This window comes from Tamandua tetradactyla, chromosome 15, assembly GCF_023851605.1.
Source record: "Tamandua tetradactyla isolate mTamTet1 chromosome 15, mTamTet1.pri, whole genome shotgun sequence".
Taxonomy (NCBI): Eukaryota; Metazoa; Chordata; class Mammalia; order Pilosa; family Myrmecophagidae; genus Tamandua; species Tamandua tetradactyla.
The window spans coordinates 10,663,373-10,688,561 of NC_135341.1; the positions used below are offsets into that span (position 1 = coordinate 10,663,373).

General features: G+C 34.8%; 1 protein-coding gene and 1 pseudogene across 3 annotated transcripts in view; one reads left to right on the forward strand and one right to left on the reverse strand.

Annotated features, from left to right (window-relative positions):
* Positions 1-25,189, reverse strand: part of PPP4R2 (protein phosphatase 4 regulatory subunit 2) — a 62,001-nt gene that overhangs the window by 10,201 nt on the left and 26,611 nt on the right. For all 3 annotated transcript variants that reach the window (XM_077128689.1, XM_077128691.1, XM_077128690.1), the window contains exon 3: positions 6,632-6,802. In XM_077128689.1, coding sequence (XP_076984804.1) covers positions 6,632-6,802 — 171 coding nt within the window. The remainder of the gene's footprint in view (positions 1-6,631; positions 6,803-25,189) is intronic.
* On the forward strand, positions 762-2,195 carry LOC143657709 (protein L-Myc-like; annotated as a pseudogene).

Consider the following 25,189-nt stretch of genomic DNA (forward strand, 5'->3'; position numbering starts at 1 on the left):
CAACTAGAGGCAAAATTTATTGTATTGGGCTTAGCAGAAATTTTTTTTTTTTTTAATAAATCAAAGGTTGGTGGCAACTCTGCACAAAGCAAGTCAACTGGCACTATTTTTCTACCAGCATAAGCTCACTTCATGTCTCTGTGTCACATTTTTATAATTCTCAGAATACTTAAAACTTTTTCATTATTATTTTACCTGTTATGGTAACTTGTGATCCACGGTCTTTGATGTTACAGGAACCGTACCCATATAAATTGGCAAACAATCAATAAATGCTGCATGGATTCTGACTGCTCCACCAATCCTGCCATTCCCCCATTTCCCTCTCCTCGGGACTCCTTATTCTCTGAGACACAACAATACTGAAATTAGGCCAATTAATAACCCTACAACGGCCTCTATGTGTTTAAGTGAAAGGAATAGTCTCATGTCTCTCACTTTCAATCAAAACCTGGAAATAATTAAGTTTAGCGTAGAAGGCTGAGAGTGGCCGAAGGCTAGACCTCTTGAGCAAAACATTTAGCCAAGCTGTAAAATGCAAATACTACTCCAGTGAACACACAATGATAAGATAGCAAAACAGCCTTATTATTGAAATGGATAAAGTCTAAGTAGTCTAGACAGAACATCAAACTAGCCACAACATTCCCTTAAGTCAAAACCTAATCCAGAGCAAGCCCCTAACTCTCTCCAATTCTAGGAAGGTGAAGAGAGGTGAGAAAGCTGCAGAAGAAAAGTTTGAAGCTAGCAAAGATTGGTTCATGGGGTTTAAGGAAAGAAGGTATCTTCGTAACATAAAAGTGCAAGGTAAAGCATAAAGTGCTGATGTACAAACTACAGCAAGTTATCCAAAAGATAACTGATAAAGACTGCTACATTTAAACAAACTTTCAATGCAGACAAAACAGCGTAAACTAGAATTAGAAGTGGAGCCTTCAGATGTGACTGAATTGCTGCAATCTCATGATAAACCTTAAGCAGATGAGTTACTTCTTATGGATGAGAAAAAAAGTGGTTTCCTGAGATGTATACTTCTGGTGAAGATGTTATGAACATTGCTGAGATGACAACAAAGGACTCAGAATACTAATACATAACTCAGCTGATAAAACAGTGGCAGGTTTTGAGAGGACAGACTTCAATTTTGAAAGAAATTCTAAAGTGGGTAAAATGCTATTCAACAGCAACTCATGCTACAGAGAAATTTTTCATGAACAGAAGAGTCAATCCACATGGCAAACTTCATTGTTTTACTTTAAGATATTACCATAGTTACTTCAACCTTCAGCAACCACCACCCTGATCAGTCAAGGAGTCATCAATATCAAGACAAAACCCTCTATCAGCAAAAAGATAACAAATCGCTCAGATGGTTAGCATTCTTTAGCAATAAAGCATTTTTTAAATTACGGTATCTACATTGTATTTTAGATATAACATTATTGCATACTTTATAGACTTCAGGATGGTGAAACATAACTTCTATCCACTGGGAAACCAAAAAAAAAAAAAAAATGCTGTAGTCAGGAAGCGAGCCCCCTATATTTCTGAGGTATGCCTGTATCAAGAAATCAGCTGAGACTCGGAGAGCGAAGAAATCGATGTTGTAACAGTGGAGAAGAGACAATCCTTGGGTGTCCATAAGCCAGTCACCCTCATGGTACAAGCAGATCCTTTGGATCCCTCCATGAGACACTACCACACCTCTAATCCATGAGCAACAGCACAACCATGCCACCCACCTCCCTCCAGAAAGCTGCTACAAAAAGACGTTCCAGAGAGAGGTCATAAAGAAGAGGCTCTGGAGAGAGATGCTCCCAAGGAAAAGGAAGATGAGAAGGAAGAAGAGATTGTGAGCCCCTGCCTGGAAAGTGATGTATGCACTCCACTCCTGCCACCCCAAACCTATCAGTTTATCAGTTCAGGCACTGAAGACACAGCCAAGGGGGAAGAACCACAAATTCCTTGAAGGCAAAAGGCAAAATGACCTCCATTCGTGGTTACTGGCCAAGGGACCAGGTACCATTCTGGTCAGTTTCTCCAAGGTTGCCAAATTAGTGATCCTAACCAAGGCCCTGGAACACTTGCAAGCCGTGGTGGGTATGGAGAAAAGGATAACTATGGAAAAAAGGCAGCTATGATGGGGGCAACAGCAACTGCAGAAAAGAACTGCATACTTCAATGGCTCTAACTAACCAAAAACTCTGACTGCTCTGTCTTACAAAAACATTAAGTTTACTTTTTTAAAAAATCCTTCCCCTTCTTCCTTAGCAATTTGCACAATTTGGTTACAGTGGAACAATCTGAACACAGATCCCAGAACGCATTGCAGCTGATGCACACACAAAAGCTTGCATTCTTGGAAACTTTGAAACCTGGCTCTCCCTCTTTCCTGACCCACTGGACTTCTCAGGAAGGCAGCTGACTAGCTCAGAAGAAAAGCCTGACAGATGTTAGGCAACAGGTGGCGACATGTGGGCTGGGGATGGGGGGTTGGGGTGGGGGAATGGAACTCTAGCCTGCATGAAATCTCACACATAAAGAAAAAATTAATTAACTCTCTACAAGTTATTATCATTCATTTCAATAAATTTATTGGAGAGGGTATCACAATCAACCACTGGGCAAGGGTAGGTGGGGAAGTAAGGAGGGAGGGCTACCAAATAACTCAAATTTTCCACTACTTATGCTAAAAGATATAAAAGGAATAACAATAGATGAAATACATTTTAACTAATAGATTTAATATGCTCAGCAAATATTGACATAAATTATTGACATAAATTATTAACAGAAGTACATAACTGTCATCTTTCTTAGTCAACTGAGGAACAGAAAGTCTAGAAAGCAATAAAATGGGTCAAGGGAATCAGAGAAGGAAGTAAAGAAAGGCTAAGGACCCCTATTCTTTGTCCCTACATAATCTTGAGCTAACTGTAGCTAAAGTCAAATAATACAAAATTTTAAAAGGGTATGTGTTTTAGATCTACAATTCAGATTTTAAGGTATAAAAACTCATACATAATCATAAAAGAAACTAGAGGAGAAAATGGTCAGAAAGATTCTCATATCAAAAGATGATAAGCAGTCCTTTATTGTGACTGACTAGAAATGATGTAACAATGGAAGATTTTTACCTATCAACTAATTATTTTTAGGTATCATTTAGTTTTTCCAGATCTTCTCATAAATACAATACAATGTCTATTTTAGTCTACTATCCACAATGAATGACTTCCTGCTTCTATCAGAGAAGTCTTGGATCTAATAGCATTATCAAAGTAATGCCAAGAATTAGTGATTAGTTTGACTTGATATTCATTACTCTTTTGTTCTGAATAATTTAGAGGACACAAAATCTTTTTAAAACTAGGAACGTAAGCTGCATTCTCTCTACTTCTCCAGAACTCCCTTTTGTGCATCATTACAAGAACAAACATTAGCTCCTAGCAGTTTCAAAATTATGTTCATGCTATTACAGGAACAGAATCTTCATAAACGGCTTTAGTTTGATTAAGCCTAAATATTGATGATTTTAATCCCAAGCAGAGGGCATAAAACGGCAACAATTATCTTTTAATTGAATATTTCATGAAAGGTTTTTTTTGTTTTATTAATTTTCATTTTTGGTGTTACCACTCCCATCAAAATTGTAATTTCAAGTCTTAAGAAAATCTACAACCCACCTTTTCCTATAAAAATTTAAAGCTCAAACGTAATTTTAAAAGAATGAGAAAATATGACAAAAAATTAACATTCAACTTATGTAATTCTTCCTCGTCCTGGTAATCAGAATAAAGATAGAGAAATGTACTTTTATTCCTTTCATTCGTCATTCATCCATTCTTTCACTTACTCAATAATTGTTTGAGACCCTATTATGTGTAGGCACTCACTAGGGACAGTTAGCCCTGCCCTCCAGACGCTTACAATTTAGGAAATCAAGCAACTAAGTGAACAATTTCATCTCAGAAGAAAGGAAATTTATATTATGACAATATACTAAGTTAAAATAGAAAATAGACAGTCTTTCAGGTGGCAAAATACTGTGAATCATTCCATATGCAGCTTCAGAAATTAAAAGCAGTAAGACAAAAATTAACAGCAAAACAAATTTACCTACAAAATCAGCAAAAGAGTAAGAAAATTTAAAAATGACTATGAAATGGCATGTCACAAAAGATGCATTAGGGTACACAGATGGTTCAGTGGTAGAATGCTTGCCTTACATGTATGTAGGAGACCCAGGTTCAATTTCCAGAATATGCACACCCCCCCGCCCAAAAAGATGCATTAAACACATAAAAGATGTTCAATATCACCTGCAATCAAAGAAATATAAATTCATATACACACAGACATTAAAGAATCATACTAATATGTAAAAATATTGCACTTATGTATATATGGAAACATAGACATTTTGTCAATTTGGCACTATCAATAAAAATTTTACATGTATCTACTTTCTGACCTAAAAATCCTTTTTCTACAAATGAAAAATCACCAATCCATACGTATATTAAATAATGATATTCAAAGATATATACAAAGATATTCATTATAAACAGTGCCTGCAATAGCAAAAAAACAAACCTCACAAATCAAAAAACTAAGGCAAAAGCATTATAACCTGTCCAAATAATAGAAAATAATGCAGCCTTTCAAATAAAGAGAAAAACAATAAACGAAGCTTTAAATAAACAGATATAGAGAAGATATTCAAAGTTCTCCTAAAAAAAAAATACATCATATAACATGGTCCCACTTTCATTCTTTATGTACTTCTATGGCATTTGGAGATCTTTTGAAATATATTAGCATACATCATCAATTAATCTATATTCCAAACATGAAAACAAAATTGGAAGATGAGACATACTTCAGCATACCAAAATAATTCGGACAAAAAGGGTAAATTTAAAAAATGAAGAATCTTAAAATATCACTAATAAAGACATGAACTTTATGTAATTAGGAAAGGATTCATAAACTGCAATTCTAAAAAATTAAAAAAATATGCCTATATAAATGTTTTATTATTAGACAGTGTTAAATTACAATACAAATGTGTTGCTGAAATTGTTTTAAAGAGAATATTTTAATTTTATGTAAACATATATATAAAAAATTCAAAATACTTATGTTCAGTCACTGAAAAACGTTTTAAGGTAATTATGTTTAAGTATGCTTACGCATTTAATGACTGCTCAAATCATTTTCTGAAAAAGGTCAGTTACTTATTTTACAGGTTAAGAAATTAAAAATGTTTAGACTTATTTAATACTGACTCAATATCATAAGTGAAGTAGTATAACATTCAAAAAGCAAAGGTTAAAAAAAAAAGCAGTGGTAGAATGTGACTTGTTTCACCTTTATTCTATTTTTAAATGGTAGCCATAATTTATTGAAATAAAAGACTAATCACTATAAAAACCTAAGAACATAACAGCCCTATTATAAATATTCCCCAAAGAAGCATTCTTATCTTGAACATTCAATTCAATAGTTAGTCTTACACAATACATTTCTAATATATAGCATGCGGTTTCTTCTTAGTATGTACTTAAAAAAAAACATAGTATTGAAAAGGAAATTTATGCATATGATTAAATAACTTTTGAGAGTCCAAAAAAAAGATTCCTTTCCCTGCCAGACCCTAATGGCAACAATAATCAGTGGACCTCAAACATACAGCTATGATTTTTTTCTCCAAATAATAGATCTGAAGCCAAAGCCTAAGGACTCATATTTTAAAGCAAGACCCCCTACTTCAGAAACAAAGGAACAATATATAGCATAAATTAGCTGGATTATACTGTCATGTTGTAAATTCCATGTGACTAAATACTTGAAGAAAAAATTCAGGCCATTTATACTACATGAAAAAGACCACAACTGAAACCCGTTCAAATAAAATCTACCCTTAATATGAATTCACTGTAACCATACCCACATTTTATTAAATTTAGTATTGTCATCCCAAACTCAAACTTTCAATATCAAACTAAACATAGAACAATTAAATTTCACAAATACTACTTCCCTCCAATAAAGGTAACCCTAAAAAGATAAAGAACTAAAAGGAAAGTATTTAAAACAACAAAGAATCTGAAACACACCAATATTTTTTAAAAGATCAACTTTATTATAATGCAGAATATCCTGTGGATGCAATGTTTTAACAAAGGGCTAAAAATGATTACTTGTTGGGGAAATAGAGGGTCTCCAATTTTTTTTTTCCAAATAAATACTAAGGAGAATACTTTATAAATTGATATTTTTCATTGTCAAAGTAATGTGAACTTATCTTGATGATACACAGGTTCTATATAAAATACAAAGACTTAAAATATGTATAAAAAAGGAAAGAAAATCATTAAAAATATTCCCTGGTAAGTGAATGTTTCCACCATCACATACCCACTCAAAATCTGAATGCAACTGATACCCATTAGGTGATTCAAGGAAAAAAGAAGCTATAAATACTTGTAAGAGAAAAAAGTATAACATGTCACTAGAAACACAGAATTCAGTCTAGAATTCTGATGGATAATCAGTTATGAAAACAATCAGAAACAAACATTTTGTAACATTTTGCTAAAACTTAAGCCTTTAAAAAAGTGCATACCCATTAAATCCAGTGACAATTTTCAGGATTCTTTCCTTCATTTCATCAAAGGGAATATATTCGACATTGGGGTTGGGAGGACCTCTTGGTTCAGGAGCTGAAGTTCTGAAATCATCCATCACTTTCTCCAGTTTGAAAATAAAATAACCTTTAAATTGGGACCACTGAATCCTATAAGCAAAAAATTAAGAAAATATAATTTCATGTAGCTTTACAATTCTTGAACACAAAACACAAATACAGAAAATGTTTTCATTTTCCATGACACTAATACTAACAAAATTAAGATCCAAACAGAGTATGTAGTAGTGAGAATATCTTTGGTTCAATAATAAGCATCATCCCTGATCAATCTGACTCACAAACTAAAGACTGTTTCAATCCATCCCCCTTCCCCAATCAAACAAAATCCAAATCTCGGATTAAAACCTTTAAAATGAACTACCTCTGACTGAAAGCCCATTGTATGATTGGTGCCATTTTGACTCTCTCTCACATAATAAACTTTTTAACCAGAGAGATGTTATTTTCCCATTTAAAACAGTTTATTAAGAAAACAGTCCCAGGTCACATTCATAATGGTCAATGAGTAAGTCAGAATGAATATTGGAGCTCTTCACATATAAATTTCATGGAACACTAAAAGTCTGTTTTTTTTCTGTTAAGTAACAAAATAAGCTTCAATTTCTCCTTTAAGCTAATTATTTTCAGCAACTCATGTAATTTAAAAGGTTTGTATCATAGGTTTATATCCAACAAGTATCTGCAAAGTAACAGTACATTGTTTTCTTCTGTACTTTTCCTATTTATTCACTTATTACATACTTACTCTGGGACAGAAAGCAAACCATCAGTGGCAGTAGAGAGAGCTCTCAAACCAGTGACAGCTTTAACAAAATTACAGAATACTGTGGATGAGGAATGTGCTACTCTGCAATCACTTTATCCTCTAAATTAGGGAAACAATCTTCAAAATGTGGTCCAAGAGCTCAAATTTTCCTAATAAAATTTCCTGCTTTATTCACTGTACTGACATCTACACCAATAATGCAAACACAATGGTGGGTAAACCACTAGCACTTTAGCCCAAACCAAGTCAGTAGTACTAATACTAGTAGTCAGTCACCACCTTCCTCACAACCACAAGCACACAGTAAAAAAAAAAAAAAAAAGGAGGGGGGATCTTTTTCACTTAAGAAAGCTAACTAAAACAACAGAGATGTTAATTTTATTGCACGTCAATACTTGACTACTTCTCTTTTTAACATTTATTTGACAAATGAGATAAAGACCATTTCTGTTGGATACCAAAGTACTATGGAGAGCTCAAGGCACAACATGAGTACTGTTGCCAAATGATTTTCAGAGACTATTATTTTTATAGTTGAAAGAACGACCATCACACAAATTGTAGTTATTAGATCATGGGAACTTAGTAGATACTTCCTCAATGTCTACCAATGAATGACCCTGTCATTTCAAGAGAAATAACTGATGGAATTTGTTGTCAATGATAAAATTAAAACTTTCAACCTAATAGTTGGGAAATTTTATTCTCTATTATGAGCTTGTCAGCTTTCTGACAATTTCCCAAAACTTCTCTAATGTGATCAGTGGTGCTATAAAAGATTCTTCACTTTTTTAAATATCGTCTAATGAGATACTACAACAACATTTGAAAAATCTGTGTAACTCAATGAGCCAATATTTTCCAGTGATCAATGCATGTTATGAAATCATGCAGGGGTAAAAGATACATTCAAAGTGCAAAACAGGCCAATGAAAATTTTTATGTAAAAGTACAGCAAAAGTTCACTGACTATGCCAAAACTAAATGTCAATAAGTGGGGAATATGGAAGAGGGATACGGGATTTTTTGTGAAAGAAAAGGAACTGTCCTCATATGGATAGATTCTGATGGTGAGAAGGCATAGATAGCTATGTAGTTATACCGGGAACCACTGATGTTTTACTTAGGTTGGACTATAGGATGTGTGACCGAAACTGTTTAAAAATGAATAGGAAAAAAAAAAAGGTCATTGATATGGCTTCACACTCCAACTTGCACTTAATCTTTAAGAAACTGCTTCTTACAGGTTTTGTTGCTATATCAGAAAAGATCATCTACAATTACCAAAAAGGGTACTAAATTCTCCTTCCTCTTCCAATTATAGCTGAGTTTTTAAAAATATATTTCAACTAAAACACAGCAATGGATGAAATGCCAGACGCTGTATTACATTTTTCATGTTTGAAAAAAAATTAGCACTAATCTCACTAGACGTTTTTAGTAAACTGTGGTTTTTAAAAAATGTTAGTTGGGTTAACACGCAAAGGATTTATTATTGTTATTTTTTAAATTAATAAATACACTTTTAAATTATTCAGTATTAAAATATTATAACCAAAAGCTCTTTGTGACTAATTTTTTAATGCACTAATATAATTTATTCCAATATATCTGAAATATTTCAATATGCACTCAATATAAAAACTGAGATATTTTACTTTTTTGTCAACTAAGTCTCTGAAATCATGAGTTTGTAATTATACTTTCAGGACATCTCAAATCAGATTCAGCATATTTCAAGTGTTTAACACCCACATGTGGCTAGTGCTAATTTTTAAGAATTTGTAAAGGGAACCTATGTCCAAAAACTTTGAGAACAACTAGTTCTCCCTAGTTAGGGAGACTGATATATATATATGTGCATGTGTGTGTGTGTATAGTATTGCAACTGCACTGGTGTAAAAAAGGGACGCTAGAGATCCTTTCCTTACGAGAATAATTTTTATATCAACAAAGAAATCATGAGTTAGATTACTAAGTGTAGGGTGAAAACATGGTAGCACACAAACTAATGGGAAAACTCCCTTCACAAAAATGTCAACTATTAAATAATCATGTTAAGTAACATGAAGAAAGCATTTAATTTTGTTATATATCATGCAAACAATAACCAACAGAGTGCTGGGGTGCCAATATTGTTATTAGATAAAGTGATACTAAAATACATCATCCCTTTGTTACAAGCGACAAAGGTCACTATATACTGATAAACTGGTCAATTCAATAAGAAGCTATAAGTATAATTATACATACACCAAATGGCAGAGTCCCAAAATAAATGAAGCAAATATTGACAGATTTGCAAGGAGAAATAGACAGCTCAACATTAACAGAAGACTTCAATATACCACTTTCAATAATGGCTAGAATTTCTAGACAGAAGATCAATAAGGAAACAAACACCTGATCTATACTATAAACCCAAAGGGCTCAGGAACCATATGCTGAATACTTCATTCAACAGCAGGAGAACACACATTCTTCTCTAGTGTACATACATGGATCATTCACCAGAGCGTAAGTTACAAAACAAGTCTTAATAAATTAGAAATACTAAAATCATACAATGGATCTTCTCTGCTCACATTGGAATGAAACTAGAAATCAACAGGAGAAGGAAAACTGGGAAGTTACCAAATATGTGGAAATCTAACAACATAAGTAGATATTACAACCAAATGTAATATGATATCCTGAATTGAGTCCTGGACCAGAAATAAGGGACATTAATTGGGTAATTGGAAAAATGTAAATATCCATAGCTCAGTAACACTGATTTGTTTACATTATTATGTTGTGGTTATAGAAAATGTTAACATTTGAAGAAGCTAAGTAAAGGATATATCCTTGTACTATTTTTGTAACTTTTCTAAATCTGAAATTATTTCAAAATGAGAAAATAAAAAAACATGAATTAAAAAAAAATGAGGGAAAGATTAAGACATTTCCAGACAAACAATTACTGAGGGAGTTCATCATCAGTAGAATGGCCCTACAAACAGAGATTTGCAGGTTGAAATGAAAGGTCAGTAGAAGCCTCATATAAAACCAATATCTCCAGTAACAGAAACAACAGGGGGTAAACATAAATGCCAGTACAATTGCATTTTTGCTTTCTAGCTCCACTTTTTACTTCCTACAAGCTGTAAGAGGTAAAAACATAAAATGTAACAATAAATCAGTGGTTTTGGACTCACAGTGTATAAATGTACAGTCTGTGAAAGCACTCTATAAAGTTGGGGGAAAAGAAGGGAAGACTCATAGTTGTATATTATTGAAGGCAAGAGGGTATCAAAGCAACCAAACTGTTATAGATATAGGATGTTAAATTTAAGCCCCCTGGTAACTACAAAGAAAATATCAGTATTAGAGAACATGTGAGCCATAAATGCAAAAGTAAAGTTGCTAGAGACAGGGGCAATAGCAAGCTAATGCACAATGAGTTGCAGGGGTTTCTATCAGGGTGAAGGGAAAGCGATGATGGATGCTGGTGAAGAACTAATACATTGTGAATGTGATTAAGCCCATGTAATGGTATGTTCAGGGATAGGTGAGGCATAAAAAAGAGCAACTGAGACAATGACAATTAAATGTAATATGTTATCCTGGACAGGATCTCATAAAGGGAGGAGAAAAGGCTCAAAAGGACGTTATTACAGGGATATATATATTTAAAAATTGGCACATGGACTGTAAGCTCTATACAAATGTTAAATTTCTTCAACCTGATAGCTGCACCTAAGGTGCTGACAGCCTCTTAGGAAATGTACAATAGGTAAATGTACATACAGTATTGTATTTAAGGAGTATAATGTATACATCCTACATTCAAATGTTCAGAAAATGGATTACTAAATAGACAGATGGACTAACAGAATGATACGAGAAATGTGGCAACATGTTAAAGCCGGTGGACATAGGAATCTGGAGATATGTAGGAGTTCTCTTTATGGGGTTTGTATTATTTTTGTAACTGTACTGTAAGCTTGAAAATACTTCAAAATAAAAAGATTTAAAAAAAAATATTATGTGAAAGAAGCCAGTTACAAAAGTTCACATTATCATATGATTCCATTTACATGAAATACCTAGAATAGTCAAACCTAGAGAGACAAAGTAAATTAGTGTTAACTAGGGCTAATAGGGGATTGAGAGGTAATGACTAAAGTACAGAGTAAATTGGGTTGAGGGTTGCACAACTGTGAATACACTAAAACCAATGACTTGCACACTTTAAATGGGTGAATTGTATGACAAAGTTTATCTCAATAAAGGTGTTACCACCCCCCAAGAAAAAATTGAGTGTGATTAAAGGTATGTGCATTATTTTTTTCTTCCCTCCATTCCTTATCTATTTTGAGAAGGGAAAATTGAGATCTATTAAGCAGAGGCAGCATATTACAACTCCAGAGACACCTAATATTAATTTCTCATTAAGGACAATTGCCAATGATTCCTAAAATTTACCTTTAAATTTCATGAGACACTCAACAAGCTAACTAATACGTAAATATATCAGGTAAGGCTACGGCAACCACCACTGGAACAGGACTGTTACAGTTGTCATTTCTTAAATAAGAATTCTTTTTATAGCTTGAATAACCACTCACTAATTCATAATCTGTTTTATGAATAGGATTTCCAAATTCACTACGGATTTTTATCCATCTTTGCATTAACCACTTGCCAATTCATTTGCGCTATCCTAAAGCCCATTAACAGAAACAGTCAAAAGAAACAAGTGAGTGGCACCAGGTAAAGGAAATTATGGGAACTTCAAAGAATTCATGACACTTAACTCAAAAGGCAGGGCATTTAAGTCCCACAATCTGAAATGAATTATGTACACACTGCATGTGAAGTATCAAGTGGATCAAGCAAAGTTACCCTAAATTAGATCCGAGAGACCTAATTCAACAGATTCTATTATGCCATAATGCAGATGGAACCCCCTCCCCCCAAAAAACACATCTTCAACATATGAAAGATAAAAGCTTTTTGGTGGAACACAACTAAAAACGCTCCCTTAAAAATCATATAATTCAGGAACAAAAACAGGCCATGAGCAAATCAACAAAAATTTGGCAACAAAAGTAATTTTCTTAGGAATGTACTAATTAGTTGAGTGTAAACCAGAAAATCTTTTTTAAATCTTGTGTTTTTTAATATGAAAATGAAAGTATTCTAAACAGATGTTCATTAGAAACATTTTCAACTGAAGAATAAATACCTCCAAATAAAATTTTTCTCTAAAATACAATACACACCCAAGAATTTGCTCTGCTGAAATAAGCTCAAAAATTTGCTGAAATTCATTACCCATTTTTTCAAGTATCGTGCTCCCTTTCATTTCAGTTTCTTCTTGTTCCTTTTCATTTCCCCTTTTTGAAGTTTCTCCCCAAAAAAGGTAAAACAACTCATATGATTAACAAATATATCCTGCCAAACTCCACACTGGCCTATGCTTTTTCTCCATAAGTATTCATGAGTCCACATTAAAACAAACATTCCCTCACAGTCCTCCAAAGAACGTAAGATATTTATCAGTGACTCAAGGACAGAAAATCCAGCTCATTTTCCCACCTGGTTCTAGAGCATTTTAGCAGCCACTGGCTACCATCTTAACTTGATACCTCCTTCTATTCCAAATTCCATTAAGATTATGGAAGTCCTTCAATGTCTTTACTTTTGTTCTGTTCAAATCTTATCTTCATCTACTCTTTACTCAGCCTAACAACATTCCACGTAAAATCTGTGAGAGAAGCTAATACTAGAGAACAGAGGAAAGCCCTACTACTGCCAAGGGATAGTAAATACTGCACTCTTTGTAAACCTGAAAGGGAAATATGGGAAGAATGAATGAATAAAAACAAAATGAAACCTAATGAGAATGATCTCTCAAGGAACACGAGAGGCTTATAAAACCCTTAATCTTCAAAAAGCTGGTATTTGACTCGGGACACTGAGTTCAGTTTCACAGAACTCAGTCTTAATCATAAGACTGGGTCAAACAAAAACAAGTAAATTATGCAGGAGACCCGGGTCTGATTCCTGGAAAACACACACACACACACATATGCACACTCATTCACTCACACACACACCGCCGCCCCCCCCCAAAAAAAATTTAATCTGGGTATTGAACTGAACAGAAGATTGGCAAAAGTAAGATAACACACTGCAAACCGCTTTACATAAAATCATAACAATATTTTCAAGAACTAATTTAAAATTTGTATTACTACCTAAAAAAAGCTACAGGGGAGACCCAAACCTGAGAATGCTCCTCTCACATATGTGTCATGTCATATTATATCATAATATTATGTTCTTTTATCTACATATCAATTAATTGTACAAACATTAAAATAAATCAGTGGAACAGACTGAAAGGCACAGAAGTAGACCATACATAAACGGAAACTTGCTATATGGGAAAGAACAAACTATTCAGTAAATAGTCTGACTAATATCAGAACTACCCCAAAATTTTACTGGTGCTTAAAAATAAAACATATTTTTTCTTTTCTGATTATATCAGCAATACATGACCAATGCAAAAATTTCGAAAATGCAGAAAGATGAAAACTATCAGTTATCTATTTATCCAGTAAGTGACATTACTGAAGTACATTTTAGTGTTTTTCTTGCCTGTCTTTATTCTATAGTATTCTATGTATTTAATTAATAAAATTTGACATTATTAATACCCCCTTTTTCCCACCTGATCAACTGTGAGTATTATTAATGGGACAAATATCTTGAGAATAAGATTTTTAATCACATACTGTTGCACTATAATTTATTTAATAACTACCTATTTTTTTAATATTTCATTTACTCTCAGCTCATTAAAATTAACTCTATGGTTAACATTCTAATTGTAAGCACTGGTTTATCAATTTAGGACTCATTCCTACAAAAGGAATTACTAAGTTAGAAGGTATGAAGGATATATATCAAAACTTCTGATATTTTCATGTCTTCCATAAAAGCTGTATTCCTTTGCCTTACAGACTCAGCAGTATATGGAAACATTTAAGGTTAACTATAACAATCTTTCAAAAAGGGCTGTTTGGTAAAAGAAAAATACTTTAACTTGGATTTATTTCATTTCTGATGAAATTAAATATTTCTCCTACGTTTACTGTCCACACCACATCTTTTGTGTTTGTGAATAGGTCCTTTGTAATCCCTCACCGCAGGATTTCTCAACCATGACACAACACACATTTTCAGTTTTGTGGTGAGGGAGCTGTTCTATATATTATAGGATGTTGAGCAGCATTTATTGGCCGCTATCTACTGGAAACCAGCAGTACCAACTCAGTTGTGACAACCAAAAATGTCTCCAAACATAGCCAAATATTCCCCAGGGTACAAAATCAGATAAAGACCATGCCCAATCCCCTCAACCTTTTAAAATCGCGTTTTCCTTATTCCCATAGTATTTTTGAAAAACCAAATTACTATGTGTAAACCTAATTTCTGAATTCTCTTTTGCTACTGGCTGCTTCAAAAATCAAATTTGTTATTTTTAACACAAAATTTGTTATGTTTAACACAAACGTTGAAATGACAAAAAATTATTAAATCATACTCTGAAATTACCTTTGAAATATTACATATTATGTTAATATACTCATATCTAACTATCTGAAGACGGCAAGACACCTTCTCCTAAGCAGTGAAGCTCTTACAAAAATTCTGAAGGGAAAGTATTTGCTACTGAATTTTTCAAATTAGAATGCTAAACATCTCATGATGATTATATACATAAAGGAGCCAATGAGAAGGAAAAGAAAGCTTCAGCAGGTAACACGAACTTTCATATGACAGCTCAAGGTAAACTTGGGTTTCTTTTTTGGCAACTTGTATATTCATAAGAAGAATTCTAAAATGCTCAAAGATTCAAGTTACTACTGTCCATTCACTCACCCCTGCCTACCAACTTAAAACAAAACAAAAAAAGTTCAAGAAACTGTGGGCTCAGGCAAACTTTATGCATAACTCTTTTTTATGTATATAAAAATATACTGGAATATACATAGAGAGAGATATTCACATACCAAATAATCATCCAAAGTATACAATCAATGTCTCAGTATCATTGCATAGTTGTGCATTCACCACCATAATCAATTTTAGAAATTTTCATTACTCAAAAAAAAATAAAGAATATAAATAAAAAAGAACACCCAAAACATCCCATACGCCTTTATCCACCCCTATTATTTAGTTAGTCTTTATTTTCTTACTTACACAAAGGATAAAAAGGGGCATCAGTCACAAGATTTTCACAATCACATGGTCGTGCTAGAAATCTTTATGCTTGCCACCTCTTGTTTAGCCTTTGAGCCCTTGCTGAAAATTTTTGTAAAATCTATTAATATGCCAACACAATTCCTTCTGCTCCATAAAAGAGATGAACTGAAAAATGATTTATCTCCTCTAATGGCATGATTCAGCCAGAAGACAGCTGACTAAGAAGGTTCTGGGTTTTTTAAATAGCAGAGTTAATTGGCTGAAATTAATCTACTGTCCTCCCTGCTACTAGAAAGTCACTCCAAAGACTGGTCCATTCCTTCTCCCCCACATATGTCAGATCCCAGGTAGGACCTGGGCCCTTTCTTCATTCTACCAATTCATTTCATCACATCAAGTCTTCTAAGTATAGAGGAAATGTAAGACACTGATTACTGAAACTAACAAAATTAGTTTTGTAAAACAAGATATAAAGATATTAAACAAGTAGAAAATAGAACAATAAAACATAAATTAGAGATTTTAGTGATGGTACAACAGAACCTGGAGAAAAGGAAATGATCAATGTGGGCTTACAGCCATAAAGGAAAGGCTCCAGGACAAAGACAGGACTTTAAGTGGGACCTTAACAGGCTGAATATAAAAAAAGAAAGGGAAAAGTATGCTCATTAAGTAAAAAGAGGCGGAGCTTAATACAGACAATACAAAGGTTTCTCAAAGTTAGTACTATTTGTTGGGCCAGAAAATTACAGAATTCATTAGACAGTCTTCGTAGTCTTGAAGCCACATGAAGAAATAAAGATCTGCAATAAAGGTAATTACGAAGGCAAATATAAAAACCATCATTATTGTATTGTAAGTTTGCAACTGCACTTTTTATCTCTTACATGATCTAAAACGCAAATGCAGGAATACTCATACATCTATTTTACTGCACACACATGCAAAGATGTAATTGTGACAAGAATACAAGGAGAAATCAGAACAATACAGTTTGTATGTTATCAAAGTTAAGCTGGTATCAATGAAAACTAAAATGTTAAAAATTTAGGATGTTAAATGTAAAGCCCATGGTAACCACAAATTAAAAAAATACAGTAAAGGATATGAGAATGGAATAAAAATGATTCACTACCTAAAACACAAAAGGAGTAATGGAGGAAATGAGGGACAAAAATTATAAGGCACATTAAAAATAATGGCAACATGTTATCAATATTAAGTTTTGAACTAAATTGTTTACACTTTTGAATCAAAAGACAAAATTGGCAGAATCAAATGACAAAAGTTGGCAAATTGAATCAATATGAATGATCCAGTATATGCTGCATATAAGAAATGCACATTAAATCCCCAAACGAAAAGGTTGAAAGCAAAAGGACTGAAAAAATATTACATGCAAATAGTAATCAAGGAAGCTGAGTGACTATATTAAGATAAAATAGATAGACCCTTTCATCTATGGACATTTGATCTTTGATAAGGCAGTCAAGCCAACTCACCTGGGACAGAACAGTCTCTTCAATAAATGGTGCCTAGAGAACTGGATATCCATATGTAAAAGAATGAAAGAAGACCCGTATCTCACACCTTATACAAAAGTTAACTCAAAATGGATCAAAGATCTAAACATTAGGTCTAAGACCATAAAACAGTTAGAGGAAAATGTAGGGAGATATCTTATGAATCTTACAATTGGAGGCGGTTTTATGGACCTTAAACCTAAAGCAAGAGCACTGAAGAAAGAAAGAAATAAATGGGAGCTCCTCAAAATTAAACACTTTTGTGCATCAAAGAACTTCATCAAGAAAGTAGAAAGACAGCCTACACAATGGGAGATAATATTTGGAAATGACATATCAGATAAAAGTCTAGTATCCAGAATTTATAAAGAGATTGTTCAACTCAACAACAAAAAGACAGCCAACCCAATTACAAAATGGGAAAAAGACTTGAACAGATACCTACCAGAAGAGGAAATACGGATGGCCAAGAGGCACATGAAGAGATGCTCAATGTCCCTGGCCATTAGAGAAATGCAAATCAAAACCACAACGAGATATCATCTCACACCCACCAGAATGGCCATTATCAACAAAACAGAAAATGACAAGTGCTGGAGAGGATGCAGAGAAAGAGGCACACTTATCCACTGTTGGTGGGAATGTCAAATGATGCAACCACTGTGGAAGGCAGTTTGGCAGTTCCTCAAAAAGCTGAATATAGAACTGCCATACAACCCAGCAATACCATTGCTAGGTATCTACTCAAAGGACTTAAGGGCAAAGACACAAACGGACATTTGCACACCAATGTTTATAGCAACGTTATTTACAATTGCAAAGAGATGGAAACAGCCAAAATGTCCATCAACAGAAGAATGGCTAAACAAACTGTGCTATATACATACGATGGAATATTATGCAGCTTTAAGACAAGATAAACTTATGAAGCATGTAATAACATGGATGGACCTAGAGAATATTATGCTGAGTGAGTCCAGCCAAAAACTAAAGCACAAATGCTGTATGGTTCCACCGATGTGAACGGACATTCGAGAATAAACTTGAAATATGTCATTGGTAACAGAGTCTAGCAGGAGTTAGAAACAGGGTAAGATTATGGGTAATTGAAGCTGAAGATCGGATACAGACTGTGCAACAGGACTAGATACAAAAGCTCAAAAATGAACAGCACAATAATACCTAATTGTAAAGTAATCATGTTAAAACACTGAATGAAGCTGCATCTGAGCTATAGGTTTTTTTTGTTTGTTTGTTCGTGTTTTTTTACTATTATTACTACTTTTATTTCTTTTCTCTATATTAACACTTTATATATTTTTCTGTTGTGTTGCTAGTTCCTCTAAACCGATGCAAATGTACTAAGAAACGACGATCATGCATCTATGTGATGATGTTAAGAATTACTGAGTGCATATGTAGAATGGTATGATTTCTAAATGTTGTGTTAATTTCTTTTTTTTTCTTTCCGTTAATTAAAAAAAAAACTGATTTGGAACACACACACACACACAAAAAGATAAAATAGAAAGAAGGATATTATAAAATTATAAAAGGATCAATTCATGAAGAAATAACAATTATAAACAATTTTCACCTAATCACAGAGCACCAAAATGTATGAAGCCAACATGATAGAACAGAAGGGAGAATTAGTCTCTAAAAGTAATTAGAGCTTTAATATACTACTTTCAATAATGTACAGAAAACATTTATGGAGATCAATAAAGAATCAGGTCTTCAACCATACTATGTATCAACCAGACCTAACTGATACATCTAACACTCCATGTAACAGTAAAATGCACATTCTTCTCATGTCATTCTCCAGGACTGGCCATATATTAAGTCACAGAACAATCCTCCATAAATTTAAAAAGACTGAAGTCATACAAAGCATCTACTCTGACCACAATGGAATGAAGCTAGAAATAAAAAACAGACAGATAACTGGAAAATGAACAACTACGTGGAAATTTTTTAAAAATACACTCCTAAATAAAGAATGGGTCAAAGAAGAAATCACAAGGGGAATTAGGAAATTCTTAAGAGACTCTTGAATAAAGAAAACACAACACAACATACCAAACTTGAACAGACAAACAAAATGCTCAAGAGAAATTTTACAGCTGCAAACAACTAAATTAAGAAAGAGAAAAGGTCTCAAATCAATAACCTAACTTCAAATGCTGCTGAGCCAGAAACAGCAGACCAAATGAAAGTTAGCAGATGGTAAGAAATAATAAACATTACAACAGACAGAAAATAGAGAAGAGAAAATCAATTGGGAAAACAGATGAAGACAAAAGATAGTTCTCTGACAAGATCAGTAAAATTGACATTTAGGTAGACTAAGGAAAAATAAAAGCATTGACTCAAGAAAAAAGAAAAAAAAAACCCAATAGTCCTAGAATAGAGACTGAATCAGTAATAAAAACCTTTCAACAAAGGAATGCTAGGAGATGGCTTCACTGATGAATTCTTCCAAACATTCAAAGAACTAACACTAATCCTTCTCAAACTCTTCCAAAAATTCCTAATTCATATGCTGAAGTCAGCATTACCCTAAGCCAAAGTCAGAAAGGAAAAGATAGACATCGCAAAAAAAAAAAAAAGAAAATTATAGACAAATTTTCCTTAGAAACATAGATGAAAAAATCTTAGAACAGTAGCAAATAAAATTCAACAGCATATTTTTTCAATGATATATATTACATATTCATACACCTTATAACCATCCAAAAGTTACAATCAACGGTGCAATATCATCATACAGCTGTGCATTTGTCATCACAATATACAACATGAATAAGATTTTTTTCTTTGTGAAAAATAACATATATACAAAAAAAACAATAAATTTTAAAGCACATTGCAGCAATTAGTTGTAGAAGAGATTTCAGAGTGTGGTGTGGGTTACAATTCCACCAACTGTAGGTTTTTACTTTTAGCTGCTCTAAGATAATGGAGATTAAAAGAAGTATCAATACAATAATTCAGCAATCACTCGTTTTTTAAACTCTACCTTCTTGTATAACTCCACCATCATCTTTGATCTTTCTCCACTCCTTAGGGGTATTTGCACTATGTCCATTCTAATATTTTCATGTTGGAAGGGGCTTTCGATAATATGGGAGAAGGGGATGGAACTAGGTGATGTTCTTGAGAGGCTGTCTCCTTTGCACTTCAGGATTTATCTGCTCCAGGGATCCATCTGGAGGTTGCAGGTTTCTGGAAAGTTACTCCAACACATGGAGTCTTTGTAGAATCTTATATAATGCCCTAGGTCTTCTCTAGGATTGGCAGGAATGGTTTTGGTAAGCTAAGATACGTAGCAATGTCTAACCAAAGCTTGTGTAAGAGTGGCCTCCAGAGTAGCCTCTCCACTCTATTTATTCTCTTAGTGGCACTGATACCTTATTTGTAACACTCCTTTCCCCCCTTTCGATCAGGATGGCATTGTTGATCTCATGGAGTCATGGCCAGGCTCATCCCCGGAAGTCATCTCCCATGCTGCAGGGAGACTTTCACCCTGTGGATGTCATGTCCCATGTAGGGGAGAAGGTAATGATTTCACTTGCAGAGTTGGGGTTAGAGAGAGGCTACATCTGAGCAACAAAAGAGGTCCTCCGGAAATAACTCCTAGGCATAACTACAGGTAGGCTAAGCTTCTCTGCCAAAAAAAATAAGCTTCACAAGAGCAAGACTAAAGATCAAGGACTTGGCCTATTGATCTGGGTATCCCTAATGTTTGACACACTATCAGGTGTTCCCTGGGTGGTAATATTTAATAGTTCCATATTTTTTCTTCCATTTCTCAAGGAACTTTGCCAATACTTTTTTGATTATCTGCTTAATATACTCTGGCATACATCCAGGTATTACATTAATCTATGCAGGATTAAAAGCCCTCATTCTTATCCTGGGCTCCCTGTGTTTGGACTGTTTAAATGATCTATCCATTCAGGCTGAGTTAGATTATGTGCTACAGAAAATTTAGGTTCTGGACAAAATTAACCTTTTTCCTTTGGTCTTAAAGAGTAGAGGTAAGGGGGAGGTGCAAAGATGGCAACTTAGCAAGGTGTGGGATTCAGTTTGTCCTCCAGAACATCTACTAAATAACCAGGAACAGTACAGAACTGCTGGGGCCACGTCAGTGACCGAACAAACAACGTAGCCCAGTCTGGACCAGCAGGATTGGCTGCGAGCATCCCCAGAACTGAGAGGTCCGAAGCCACGGCAGCCAGTGCCTGGCCCTGCAGGCTGCTTCCCAAAGGGGAAAGGAAAGACACTTTACCAGCAGCAGGGGCAGAGTGCAACTAAGGCTCAAGTGTGGAATTAATTCACAAATTCTGACTACTGAATATAGTTCAGGTGAATCTGGTCAAATCGGTGGTTGCTGATTTTTGCCCTGGCGCCGGTAGGGCTGACAGAAAAAGGAAAAAAAAAAAAAGAAACAGGTTTTTGTGGCTCTGTTTCTACAAAGGCTTGACTGCCTTTTGATACAGCGGCAGGGCTTCTCAGGCCAGGAATAGGCAGAAACAAGCTTGTTTGAGAGCTTGCGTAGAGCTTGTGCCTTCCCCAGGGGAGGTGAAGGCCCAACTCAGGTGTAATCCCCCCCTCAAGGAATTCAGGTCCCAGGGCTTGGAAATTTGAAGCCATTAAAGCCAGCCTAGAACCTCTCCTCTGGCTCCATCACACCATCAGCAGGGAGAGTCCGCCAAAGTTAAAGTACCGCATCATCTTATGCTGGTGGGACCTGCAGGCAGACAAGCACCACATACTGGGCAGGATAAGAAAAACAGAGTTCAGAAACTTCATGGGAAAGTCTTTCAACCTGCTGGGTCTCACCCTCAGGGAAAACTAACACAGGTGACTCTTTCTTCCTGACAGGAGGCCAGCTTGGTCTAGGAAAATCTGGCTGCAGTCTATAATACCTAAGTAGACCCTCCTAAGGGTGGGGGGGGGAAAGGCACCATACAGACAGGGCAAGAAACAAGAAAACAAGAACTGAAAAATTCTGCTCTGTTAAACACAACCTAAGCAGGTGGTCCAGAATGAGCTGAACTAAATGTCAAAGAACACACAGACAACAAATTCGCCCAGCAAGAAAATCCTAGATAAAAGAAGTGAAAACAATCTCCAGACTAAACTAATTAAGGTAATTAAATGCCTAGATGACAGCAGAAAATAACATCATACTAGGAAAATTGAAGATATGGCTGTTCAGGTTTGCTAGCTGCTGGAATGTAACACACCAAAGATGGATTGGCTTTTAATAAGAGGGGACTTATTTCATTGGTTCCTCAGAGGAAAGGCAGCTAACTTTCATCTGAGGTTCTTTCTTACATGGGAAGCTCAGGGTAATCTCTGCTGGCCTTCTCTCCAGGCCTCTGGGTTTCAACAACTTTCCCCAGGGTGATTACTTTCTGCATCTTCAAAGCCCTGGGCAGAGCTGCCAGTTGCAGAGATGAAGTATGCCGAGCTGTTTGGGCTGTGCTACATTGTACTCTCTCATTTAAGCATGAGCCAATTAAGTCAAACGTCATTCACTACAGCATGCACGCCTCCTAGCCCACTGCAGACGTAATCAGCAACAGATGAGGTTCACATACCACTGGCTCATGTCCACAGCAACAGAACTAGGTGCATTCACACGGCCAAGTTAACAAATGAATCTAACTACCACAATGGCCCAGTCAAAGGAACATACTAACAATTCAATGAGATACAGGAGTTGAAACAATTAATTCAGAATGCTCAAACAGACATGGAAAAACCTCATCAAAAATCAAATCAATGACTTGAGGGAGGATATAAAGAAGACAAAGAATGAGCAAAAAGAAGAAATCAAAAGTCTGTGATTCACAGAAGTTATGGGAATGAAAGGCACAGTAGAAGAGATGAAAAAAACAATGGAAACCTACAATGTCAGATTTCAAGAGGCAGAAGATAGGATTAGTGAACTGGAGGAAGGAACATCTGAAATCCAACAAGCAAAAGAAAATATAGGGAAAAGAACGGAAAAATATGAGCAGGGACTCAGGAAAATGAATGGCAATATGAAGGACATGAATATATGTGTTGTGGGTGTCCCAGAAAGAGAAGAGAAGGGAAAAGAAGGAAAAAAACTAATGGAGGAAATTATCACTGAAAATTTCGCAACTCTTAGGAAAGACTTAAAATTACAGATCCAAGAAGTGCAGCGTCCTCCAAAGAGAATAGATCCAAACAGACGTACTCCAAGACACTTACTAATAAGAATGTCAGAAGTCAAAGAGAAAGGCAAAATGGTAGAAGAAAGCACTACCCATACAGTAATAACACTAAATGCTAACGATAAAACTGCCCAATCAGAAGACACAGACTGGCAGAATGGATTAAAAAACAGGACCCATCTATATGCTACCTACAGGAAATACATCTTAGACCCAAGGATAAAGAAAGGTTGAAAGTGAAAGGTTGGGAAAAGATATCTCATGCAAATAACAATCAGAAAAGAGCAGGAGTAGCTATACCAATATCCAACAAATTAGGCTTCAAATGTAAAACAGTTAAGAGAGACAAAGATGGACACTATGTATTAATAAAAGGACTAATTCAACAAGAAGACATAACAATGAAGTATTTATGCAGCGAGAGAGAATGCTCCAAAATACATGAGGCAAACACTGAAAACCCTGAAAAGAGAAACAGAAACATCTACCATAATAGCTGGAGACTTCAATTCCCCACTCTCATCAATGGACAGAACATCTAGACAGAGGATCAATAAAGAAACAGAGAATTTGAAGAATACAATAAATGAGCTAGACTTAACAGACAGACATTTATAGAACATTACACTCCACAACAGCACAATACACCTTTTTCTCAAGTGCTCATAGATCATTCTCAAGGTTAGACCATATGCTGGGTGACAAAGCAAGTCTCAATAGATTTAAAAAGATTGAAATCATATAAAACACTCTCTCAAATCATAAAGGAATGAAGTTCGACAATAATAATAGGCAGAGTGCCAGAAAATTCACAAACATGTGGAGGCTCAACAACACACTCTTAAACAACCAGTGGGTCAAGGAGAAATTACAAGAGAAATCAGTAAATATCTTCAGACAAATGAAAATGAAAACACAACATATCAAAACTTATGGGATGCAGCAAAAACAGTGCTAAGAGGGAAATTTATTGCCCTAAATGCCTATATCAAAAAAGAAGAATGAGCAAAAATTGAGGAATTAACTGTCCACTTGGAAGAATTAGAGAAAGAACAGCAGACTAACCCTAAAGCAAACAAAAGGAAAGAAATAATGAAGATTAGAGCAGAAATAAATGAAATTGGGAACATGAAAACAATTGAGAAAATCAACATAACCAGAACATGGTTCTATGAGAAAATCTATAAGACTGATGGACCCTTAGCAAGATTGACAAAAAGAAGAAGAGAGGATGGAAATAAATATGATCAGAAATGGAAGAGGAGACATAACCACTGACCCCAAAGAAATAAAGGAAGCAATGACAGGATACTATGAAGAACTTTATGCTAATAAATAAGATAATGTAGATGAAACAGACAACTTTCTAGAAAGGCATGAACAACCAACATTGACTCGAGAAGAAACAGACAACGTCAGCAAACCAATCACAAGTAAAGAAAATGAATCAGTCATTAAGAAGCTCCCCAGAAAAAGTGAATTCGCCCAAACATTCCAGAAAGAATTAGTACCAATCCTGCTCAAACTCTTCAAAAAAATTGAAGGGAGGGGAAAGCTACCTAACTCATTCTACGAAGCCAAAATCACCCTTTTACCAAAGCCAGACAAAGATATTACAAAAAAAGAAAACTACAGACCAATCTAATGAATATAGATGCAAAAATCCTCAACAAAACTCTAGCAAATTGAATCCAGCAACACA